This window comes from Primulina huaijiensis, chromosome 4, assembly GCF_012295235.1.
Source record: "Primulina huaijiensis isolate GDHJ02 chromosome 4, ASM1229523v2, whole genome shotgun sequence".
Lineage (NCBI taxonomy): Eukaryota > Viridiplantae > Streptophyta > Magnoliopsida > Lamiales > Gesneriaceae > Primulina > Primulina huaijiensis.
In genome coordinates, this window is record NC_133309.1 from 23,835,811 (window position 1) to 23,846,076 (window position 10,266).

General features: G+C 34.2%; 2 protein-coding genes across 5 annotated transcripts; one reads left to right on the plus strand and one right to left on the minus strand.

Annotated features, from left to right (window-relative positions):
- Positions 1 to 264: 264 nt before the first annotated feature.
- LOC140975582 (uncharacterized) lies at positions 265 to 4,817 on the plus strand. 3 transcript variants are annotated; one of them, XM_073439361.1, is made up of 8 exons: positions 265 to 417; positions 933 to 1,014; positions 1,779 to 1,838; positions 2,451 to 2,553; positions 2,983 to 3,553; positions 4,090 to 4,225; positions 4,415 to 4,582; positions 4,668 to 4,817. In XM_073439361.1, the coding sequence occupies exons 2-8, from the start codon at positions 940 to 942 to the stop codon at positions 4,734 to 4,736; spliced, it is 1,182 nt and encodes a 393-aa protein (XP_073295462.1). In that variant the 5' UTR covers positions 265 to 417; positions 933 to 939; the 3' UTR covers positions 4,737 to 4,817. The 3 variants fall into 3 exon arrangements, 2 of the variants coding, with proteins under 2 accessions (XP_073295462.1, XP_073295463.1); XM_073439362.1 differs by having other exon boundaries at positions 940 to 1,014; XR_012175001.1 differs by lacking the exon at positions 265 to 417 and having other exon boundaries at positions 793 to 1,014; positions 4,419 to 4,582.
- An 894-nt stretch (positions 4,818 to 5,711) lies between these two features.
- Positions 5,712 to 9,577, minus strand: LOC140975581 (heparanase-like protein 1). 2 transcript variants are annotated; one of them, XM_073439359.1, is made up of 10 exons: positions 9,427 to 9,577; positions 8,455 to 8,667; positions 8,335 to 8,371; positions 8,055 to 8,238; positions 7,802 to 7,950; positions 7,441 to 7,674; positions 7,080 to 7,269; positions 6,842 to 6,967; positions 6,662 to 6,761; positions 5,712 to 6,294 (listed from the first exon to the last, which is right to left on the minus strand). In XM_073439359.1, exons 1-10 carry the CDS (start codon positions 9,460 to 9,462, stop codon positions 5,905 to 5,907), a joined length of 1,659 nt encoding a protein of 552 aa, XP_073295460.1. In that variant the 5' UTR covers positions 9,463 to 9,577; the 3' UTR covers positions 5,712 to 5,904. The 2 variants fall into 2 exon arrangements, with proteins under 2 accessions (XP_073295460.1, XP_073295461.1); XM_073439360.1 differs by having other exon boundaries at positions 9,147 to 9,566.
- Between the last annotated feature and the right edge of the window lie 689 nt (positions 9,578 to 10,266).

Sequence of the window (10,266 nt, forward strand, 5' to 3'; positions counted from 1 at the left end):
GTATATTTCGATTTTTGGTCATTTTATTCATTTTTCATGTGAAGTGCTGATATGACACTATACGTCACATGTTGTTTGAAATACTTAAATAAAAAATTAATAATATAAAATATCAAAATCACGAACGAAAAACGACAAACGTACCCAACCAAAAATATAATTTCTATTATCTTAATAATAAACATATACTAACATTACGTTAATTTCGGAAAACCGAGGGGCATGTTGTGATTTTCGAAAGTTTTATTCAAAATAAAGTCTCCAGCATTTCATTTCAAGCTGTTGTTTGACCAACATTCTCATTCATAATTGGCAATTATTCTTTAATTTCTCCACAAAACCATAGCGGACAAATTCACAATTTCTTGGGAAGATATTTGCAGCCTGTTAGCGTAATTATACGGAAATTAAAAATCGGTAAATTCCAATTCTCCCCAAGTTTTTGTTGATGCAGTTGTTTTTATCATCCATAGATATCATAAGGGCAAAAGAAATAATCTTTTTGAGACATTTTATTGATTTTATATTATGGGTTCTTTGTTATTCACAACCAGTTTCTGGGTTCTTCTGTAATCCTTTTGCCTTTTTGATTTTTTGGTAATTTTGATTGAGTTTGTTTTGTTGGAGCTGAAAGTCACGTCTTTTAATGTGTTTTCATGTTTGATCTTACATAACATATCCTCGTTAACCAAAGTTATTTTCAATGACATACTGCTCCTTCTACTCTATCCATTAAGCAGCCAATTTAAGATATGTCGGATTGGAGACATAAATATTGTCAAGAATTTTCCTTAATGGGAATTTTTGCTCCCTGTCACGCTGTGGCATTTTGATGAAAGATGGGTTTTTCTTTAAGGAAAAAGGAACAAAAATGACAAGTCTGTCTGATTGTTACATTTTCAAAGGGTGGTGAATATTTTAAATCTCTGTAGCTTCTAGATGTCTGGTGGATGCGGTAGCAATGTCTCTTTAAAAGATGATGATTTGTTGGAGATCAGGGCAAGATGCAAGGAGGTTAGCATATTTTCTCATTTTTTTTAAAAATACTAGTTTTGCTGTTTTTAGTATGGAGAAATTCAAGAGATTGGATTATATTATTTGAAATGGTATTGTAAGTTGGTAAATGTTGATTGCTACGCTACTTCATTTATTGTTTATTTTCTATTAAGTTCTAATAAAATTGCTGTCATCTGCTTTTTTTCATGTATAAATAAGTAAAGTATTGGAATTTAGTGAAAAACTTGTTTCATCATTTGCAAACAAGTGCAGGCTGACCACCAATGATGTCAGTGTGTGTCAGGGATGAGTGAGGAAGGCAAACTTGAGATATAATTAGACATTGCAAAGGAGACATGAAAAAACTGAAATTTATGCCAAATTAAGTACCATGGTAGTTATGCATGAGGACTCAATTGACTTCAATTACTTACAAGATTTTGAAAACATTGTACTTTTGAAACAAATGTTGCAAGAGAAACGTGTCAATCGGGAAAACTGCAGAGCATTTTACAGGTCTAATTTGATCATTTGAATAACATGTGTTTACTGGTTTAATTTGGTGATTTTAATAACATGCACTTACAGGTCTGATCTGGTCATTCTAATAACATGCTTCAGATGCATGAATAAGATTGACTTTGCTTTTCTCATCAATTTTTGAATATATTTCATATTTTATTACCGATTTCATCAATGTTTCTATCAATGCCTGTTGTCTGACCGTTATGCTGTTCAGCCGTTTTGTCGTTTAATGCGTTTAAATTAATCCTCTGATACAGCTGACAAAGGAAAAGGAAATGTTGAGAGATTCAAAGTCCCAGAGCTTCGAACTAATCAGAGTATTACTTTTTTCTTTTAGTTGCATGCTCATGTGATAGACTATGTATTGCACAAAGCTTAGGTTATGGTACTTAATCTCTTTCTTTTTCCCTATAAAATGGTGGTATCTGTTATTGGCCCTCCTTATGTTTTTCAAAATTACAGTAGCTAATCTTGGGTACTGAGTGTTTTGGAGAAAAGATGAAATAGTCAATTGTCTCAAGTTATTCCTGCCTCCATCTTAGTGATTAAACACATTTCCTTCTACATAAAGCAAAAAACATCATCTTCTTTAGGTTTATCTGTCATTTTTAACGAGTTACCCACTATTTAAGTTTCTCACTTAGGCAAATAGTGGCGTTATTCAGATTCTGATTGAAACCCTTTCCATCTTTACTTTCTATCCTACTTTACTTTATTTCCCATCTTGATCCAATCTGTCAATGGTATTGTATATACATTTATGTGCTTTTGACATGAATTAAATCATAAATGAGAACAAATCCGTATTATGGAACTGCAAAGTGAATACCACATTGCCCATTAAATTACAAATTTGATTAATTTCAAGCAATATTAGGATATATGACTGAATTGCCCATTAATTCTAGTTTCACTTCTCTTTGCCGCAGAAATTGGAATGTCATGTCAAGAATTTATCTGAAGCCCGTGAGGAAGACAAAAACCACATACAGGACTTGGAAAGAGAATTGAGTAATTGTTGCCAAGAAATAGGTGGGACATCCTCAGCAATTTACTTTCATTCTTAGAGTTTATCTTCACATTGTCTGGAGATGATGTGAAACTCTTTTTTCATATGGTTTTGCTTCAAACTATTCATCTCCGAGAGATTGCCAACAATGTGATTGCTAGGAACAATGGCTTATGGCTAGAGTTTTTCTATTATTTTCTTATTTCATATTCATGATATAAAGATACCTACTTAAGTGGCCACTGGCCACTATCTCCTTTTAGAATTAAATTGCAACTTATATGTTAAGATGTGGAGAGTCTTTTCCTTGAAGTTGTTTTTCCCAAACTAATTAGAAGACAAAGAAGAGAGCCTCACCCTTTTTCAATTAAATTTTTTTAGATAGTCCTAACATGATACTCTATCATCTTATTATTAGATTTTAGACTGATCAGTTAAATAATAACTCGCAGATTACCTGCAGGATCAATTGAATACAAGAAACTCTGACCTAAACTGCCTTGATGAAGAAATTAGCAGCCTTCGGTTAAAACTTGCAAACATGGAAAATCTGGAGGAGGAGGTCAGACATTTAAGGGAGCAGATGAAGATATTTGAATCTGAGCGAGTGCTATTAACGGAAGAAATTGAGGATAAAGAAGTTATAATAAGGAACTCAGCTTCATGTGTTGAGAAGCTGGAGGAGTCAATAGCATCAATGGGATTGGAGTATCAATGTGAAATAGAGAGTACTAAACTAGAGCTAACAGCCTTGGAGCAGAATTTTTTCGAAGCAAAAAAATTGCTAGAAGAAAAAACTCAACAAAATGCTTCTATGAATGAGTTCATTCTGGATCTTGAGCTTCAGATTCAGGATGCTGATAAGGTAATTGAGATCTTAGACAAAGAAAATAAAGACTTGAAAGAAAAAGTCAAAGCATCTGAATTGAATGCCAAAGAATTTGCTGAGAAGATGGAGGAGCGATTTACTGGGTTGCTTTGGAAAAATGGCTATCTATCAAGTGAAAGAGAAAATGATACAAGGTATTCTAAAGACTTCTATGTATTTATGTGTATCTGAGTGTGCATCATATCAATTGGTCAACCGCTAAAATTTAATTGGTTATTTTAGCTCTACACTGGGTGGAGTAATTACTTGGATGTAAATACTGCATGAGTATCTTGTATTTCTCGCTTCATTCAAAAGTATTTAAGTCCCATACTGTCATTCACTGGTAATTGATGCACCTGCTATGTCCTTGACTCCTTGAGAACTAAAGGCCAACTGCCACTGTGGAATATTCTTCAGGACATCCTCCTTGCTTTACTTGTTTTCATGTTTTCAACACTCATTCACATGGTTCACAAGCACCTTATTAGAAGATTAAAATATGGTGTCATTCGGTGCAATGGCATGACATCAATTCCTTTGCGTAATTTTTTGAATGCTATTTGATACCTTCGTCATTGCAGCTGGAATCTATTAAAGTTGAAAAAGGTAGACTAATCACATGCTACTCTGCTAAAGTTGTCATTAACATGTTCAACTTATTTTGATGCTTCTGAACCTTTGCTTGCAGTACCTGCGGCAATATTTTGGGTCCCCTGCTTTCCAAGTTTGCTACACCAGAAGCACTGGATGCAGAAAAAAGAAACAAGATGGCTGAAATGACACGTCAGATAGACGACTATGAGCTTCTTGTGAGAGAGCTTAAGGTATGCTGGCATGATTATTTACACGCTTGTGCTTGTCATGCAGCAACTATACAAATGCTGACTCGTCATAGTTAGTAAATGACTATATGTGGCATCTTTTAAGTTATGTGAACGTTTATAGTTTTGGATCTTACCAACTTTGGTAATGTAGTTCTCAGTGTCTGAAAGTTTGTGAACAACGTTTGCTAGGAAGAGCTGAGAAAAGAAAAGTTGAACGCAAAAGAAGAAGCAGAAGATTTGGCCCAGGAAATGGCCGAGTTGAGGTACCAAATAACAGGGTTGCTTGAAGAAGAGTGCAAACGTCGTGCATGTGTAGAGCAAATATCTTTGCAAAGAATAGCTGAATTGGAGGCTCAGGTAGGCAAAACTCCAATCTCTTACTTTCCACATGGAAGAGATTTTTGTCAAGATTGATTAATGGTATTTACATTTTGTGATGTAGATTGCCAAAGAGAAGCAAAAATCCTACACCTCGCAAAGCCTCGTTGTCAGGAGTATCAACAAAACATAATTTATAACCTCATATTTCACAAGAGCCTTCTTGTTGAACTTGTATCAAGGGTTTGTTATTCTAATCTCCTCTTCATGCATGGTACATGTCCTTTTATATTATTATGTTCTTCGTCACGCTTACATTTCAGCACCATTAATGCAAACTTCATTACAGGTGCATCATCTCTGTTGAACAAGCCTGAATTTATTAAGAATGTTAGAGCCTTCTGGTGGATCCTATTTTTCTGAATTGTATACCAATGTGCAGAGAAAATTCATGGGTGAGGCGTGTGAAGTGCCATTTTAGTGGAAATCCGAGGACTTTTTTCGAAGATTTCCATGTAAATTGTCAAAAAGTATGAATATCAACTCCATGAATATCAGGAGATAGAGTTTTTCATTTTTTGGTGATGATTTTTTTTCTTTTTTTTTCCCACCAAGAGTGGTTACTGAATTTTGTTGATGTGTTTCTTTGTAATCTTTTTTTTTTTTAAATAAAAAAGTGTGTATTTGTTGATGAAACCACTATGCACATATTAATTATTATGTTTGGATTCAAGGGTCTGATATGCTAATTTTTGCACACTTAGATAAAAAAAAATGGGGTGACGAAGATAATATATCTCTAAATTTAAACGTGATGTTTTAAATGCAAGTGTTAGAATTCGGATTCTAGGACCTCATACCACACTCGAATAGTTAATTTTAAGTTTCAAGCTTAAATTCGAGTATGGGATTGAAAATAGTATTCGACTTATTTTGAATTTTAAGCCAAAAGGGTCCACATTTTAACTACTCCAACTATTTACATATACATCTAAAAGAATTTGAAACAAACGTCCATGAGCTAAAACTTGCCATTTGCTGCCATATTCAGACACAAACTAACAAGAAATATCCATGAGCTAAAAATCAGCATCTGCTGCAATATTTTTAGACACAAATACGTTGACAGATCTTGCTGGTAGTAAGTACCTTACTCAACCATCAGATACAATCAAAAGTCCCTTTAACCATTAAATACGGTATATGCTATTTCTTTAATTGCCAATATATAAAATACCATTTACATTTATTATTTCTTTGCAGAAATACACCCCCAAAATACAGAAGAGTACACTAACTACCGGCTAACTAATGACAAACTCAACATAGGAAATGCCAATATTTGAATGAATCAAACTTAATTAGCAACTTGGAGCATTGAAGTTAGGAAACGCTACAAACTTAATCGACAAAGGATCAATCGTTAACGGAGAATTCAGATCGCGGAAAATGGGAACCAAACTCGGGATATCACTTTTTTCAGTCAATTGTAGTGGTTGATCATTCAACATCATGGTTTTGCTTCGGAGATCACCGTTTTCGGGAGTCAAGTGATACTCTTCTCGAACTAGTTTCACATCCACTGCCTTTTTTCCAATCCATGACACTGATTTCTTGAGACCGTGCACAAAAGATCTTTTTGTGCTTCCTGTTTGGACTTTCGCAGGTAACTCGCTGTTGTTACTGGATTCAATTTCGATGTTGTAGACGGTTTGATTGCTTAAATTTATAAGAAGTACGGTAATGCCTGCCTGAAACGAGAAAGAGCTTCATAGATTGAGTATTTTTGTACAAAATGGGAAGTAAAAGTGGAGACTTCAAGCCAGTAGATTGCCTGGCTCCCCTTCCCATCCCACCTATCAAAACGATAAATATTGAAACAGGAAAAATGGGACAAATCGATGTGCCAAAAAATATAGTTACAGATACCAGTATAACTAAAAAAAATTAGTTGTAAAACTGCCTGAATATTATGTTTCAATCATTATGCCATAACAGACATTTTCATTCCTTGTAACAAGCAAAGGAAAATTATGGCAATTATTGATGTCCAATAAGAATTGAGATCTTTGGCATTCTATCTACCCAGTTACAGAAAATGATTTGAGGGGTTCTTACACTTTCTTTTGAACAATGAGCATAAGTGCGCAAATGTGGTGATGCATAGCTGTTAACAGCAAGCACTCCTTTTCCCATAAGCCGATGCCATAGAAGTGCACTATACCCAAAAGATATTTAACACGACTGAAGGTATATGCGTAAAAAACATGAGTGTGACTCAACTAGAATAGTACTTACCTATAATAATCAGGATTTGGAATGAAGGTAGTTTTGTTAAGAAGTCCGTAGAATCCACCAATCAAAGTCTGCCTGCAATATACTTTAGTATTGTACTTTGCTGCCATTCCAAGTTGATCTAGATACCTATATTGAGACGCTGTTTTAGTGAACAAGATATCTCGATTCTGAAATTTCATCTCTTGTTCGGTAAGAAGATTTCTTTTATAAAATGAATGAAGCTGGACTAAAAACCAACCAAAAGCTGTTCAAAAATGTGTTTGATATGTCCCTAGCACCATTGTTGTAGGCGCCTCCTGATTCTCCAATCCAGGCAGAAGTCCAGGGGCCATAAACTTGAATGGTTGATGTAATATTGCTGAATACGAATGATGCCTTGTTCAAGTGATCAGGATTGAGGATTTTACTTGCAAGATTAGGATCATTTGCTGCAATGTGATTAATGGCAGAGGTCACTAAATTTTTTTTTAAAGAAATAACATCAAGAACACAGCAAACGGTAAGGATTACATATTAAAATATAATAAAGAACCTGGCAAGGCAAATATTTAATGAGATCAAGATTTATAATTAGAGATTTTTTTAAAGAAAGTACCCACCAGGACCCAAATTATACAAATGATGAGATATAACATCAACTACGTGTGAACCAGAGATTTGAAGTAGTTTCTTGAACCACAACTTATCAAAGAACCCTCCTGGAGCCAAGATAAGAGGTCTTGAGCCAAAATTCTTATACAATTCATTAACCATAGCGTTCAGATGGATTGAATCTTTTCCATATTGCTCAGGACCAACACTAGCCCCAACACCTTTGCCGCATAACTCATTACCTGCGTGGTGAAAGTGAGACAAATTATTTGTTTCTAGCATATGATGCTGGAAAATCCTTCACAAAACTTAGACCAAATGAAAGAATTAGTCAAATATTTTTGAAAGATTGAAAGAAGAGATTTATACCAAATTCCCAAGAGTCTATATGGTACTCTTTGGATATAGTGTAATTAATGAAATCACGAGCGTTGCCGGAATTCCAATCTCCTCCCCAAACTCCCCTTCTAATATGATGTCTACCATTTAATGCATTAAGGCCAAAAGTCACAATAGCGCTGCAACAAAGTCAGACCTATCAGCTGCTTAATTGCTGAAACAGAGACATGCTCGTGCACACGCATGCATATATACAGCAACACATGTACATACTGAATCGTACCCCGTCTTCTTGAAAAAGTTATTCAGCTCATCCCACCTCTCCATATGTAAGCATCCCTTTGAAAATCCAAACAACCCACCCCTCTCCTTCCTAAATTGGCGGCAAGGCGAATTCAGTTTTCCCACATTATACAGAACTTGGTCTTGCAGCGAACCGCCAATTCTGATTCGCAAATTCTTAAAAGCTATGGAGCAACCAATTGAAACAGGAAGTTACTAGGAATAACATATCATATAATTCACATATAACTTTCCAAAGTTTATCGTAGGGAAGTGTATACCTTGGACAGCATTGTTCAGAGAAGGGTGAGATAAGTTCTGACAAAATGAAAAAACACCATCAGCGTCCATTTTTGGAAGCTAGATTTCAGCAAAAAAAATCTCGTTAAAGTAGTTCTTACAAGATTTATAACGGATGATGATCCCCATGGGCATCTGTTGTAGTTGCACTTATCTTGAGGCCACCAATCAATAGTAGCACAAATATAACTAGCATCTGTTTCAGTGATTATTGTACTTGTGTCAATGATAAGTCTTGCCTCATCCAAGTTCTGGACTAAAATTGTTGGGAGAAAGGCCAGCAAGATCAACGACGAGGTCCAAAATCCCATGACCTGATTCATAGAACATAAAATGGCAACTCATCCTATTCAAAGTTCAATACAACAAAATATCCAAGACAGACAATATCATCATCTTTCTAAATCTTCCTCGCTTACAATTACTCAGAACATTACAAATGAACTAAAACATGTGCTTTAAATGCCAAGGATTACAGCACCAAACATAAAGATTCATAAAAGAAACAAGAAATAGATTTCATTTCTTTACATCTACGGCATCAAACAAGAAGTACAAGCAAAGTTAACACAAAATTCATTTAAGACACGAAATTCCAGCTAAATGCAACAAAAATCTTCTACAGAACAGCCACGGAACTCTTATCGGAACCAGTAACGCCAATGGAAAACAAGTAAAATGATCTGAATTTTAGTGCCATAAATTTACTGAACAATAACAAACAAAACGTTCGACCACTGCCAATCAAATAAAAATTATAGAAAAAAAAAACACAACCCAGATGAGAACTCACCTCAGAAACCACAGAGATCCACTTTATTACAACAATGAAGCTCAATTCAACTGATAAAGCACACCACCGACATAACCATGCTTTAAAAGAACATTTTTGAATCAAGATTTTTAATCTAATAAAAAATAAACCACCCCAACGATGAAACAAAGATTGCTAGTTTCTTGAATAAGTTAATCTCAAATCCCAAAGTTTTTTTGGAACCCGAGGTCTGGTCAGTGAGCATTTGGTATCACTGTCAGCATCAAACACATAATGGAGTTTGGTATAAAACAAAAACCTGCTGGGAATTCAATTTATATTTAGATAACCACATTCTCCTAAATCTTTATCATCCAGAAATGAGATTCTTTACTACTCGGTGTACTTGCCTTCCCCAGAAAACTTTGATGCTGGGGAGTTTTGTCTGTGAAGAATGTTGTGATATTTTCACTTGTGATCTCAGCTGTAAATATTTATTGCGTAATAAAGTTTTAAATATAACGTTACGTCTCCACATTAAAATAACTTTTATTTTGATAATTAATCATTTATCTTTTATACACAGATTTTCAAATTTCGGATAAAACCGAAAAAATCGAAAATCCAAACCGAAAAAATCGAGCAATGAATCGAACCAAAAACCGAATTTTATAATTCAGATATAGATGTTAAAACCGAAATCGATTTCGGATTATATATGTCAAAACCGAACCAACCGAAAAAACGAAATTTCATTAAATTAATAATTTTATTTTTATTATATATTTTTTGAGATGATATCAGTAAACGATGAATTATTTTGAATAATTAGTTGATTGTTGTTTATGTAATTCATTTAGACTTTATATTTAAATGTTTTACTAAAAAATCATGTAAAAAGATAACATATTATATTTTACAATATATTTATCTTATTAATTTAAATTATTGTATCAAAACCGAAATAACCACCTGAAATAACCGAACCATTTCAGTAGAAAATCGAACCGAACCGAAGAAAAATAGTTCGGATATCGAATCATAAATTTGTAAAACCAAAACCGAAAAAACCGAAAACTAACCGAACCGACCGATGAAAACCCTTACTTCTAATAATGTATGTACACATTAATATTTGTATATATATATATATATATAT

What these genes read in the sequence shown, in the direction of transcription:
- LOC140975582 (XM_073439361.1), top strand. Translation starts at nt 940, where the DNA reads ATGTCTGGTGGATGCGGTAGCAATGTCTCTTTAAAAGATGATGATTTG. An exon ending in TAATTGTTGCCAAGAAATAG is followed by an intron (nt 2,554 to 2,982) that starts GTGGGACATCCT and finishes AATAACTCGCAG; the next exon opens with ATTACCTGCAGGATCAATTG. An exon ending in TTCTTGTGAGAGAGCTTAAG is followed by an intron (nt 4,226 to 4,414) that starts GTATGCTGGCAT and finishes AACGTTTGCTAG; the next exon opens with GAAGAGCTGAGAAAAGAAAA.
- LOC140975581 (XM_073439359.1), bottom strand. Translation starts at nt 9,462, where the DNA reads ATGTGGTTATCTAAATATAAATTGAATTCCCAGCAG. An exon ending in AACTTTTTCAAGAAGACGGG is followed by an intron (nt 7,951 to 8,054) that starts GTACGATTCAGT and finishes ACTTTGTTGCAG; the next exon opens with CGCTATTGTGACTTTTGGCC. An exon ending in CTCATTGTTCAAAAGAAAGT is followed by an intron (nt 6,295 to 6,661) that starts GTAAGAACCCCT and finishes TTCTCGTTTCAG; the next exon opens with GCAGGCATTACCGTACTTCT.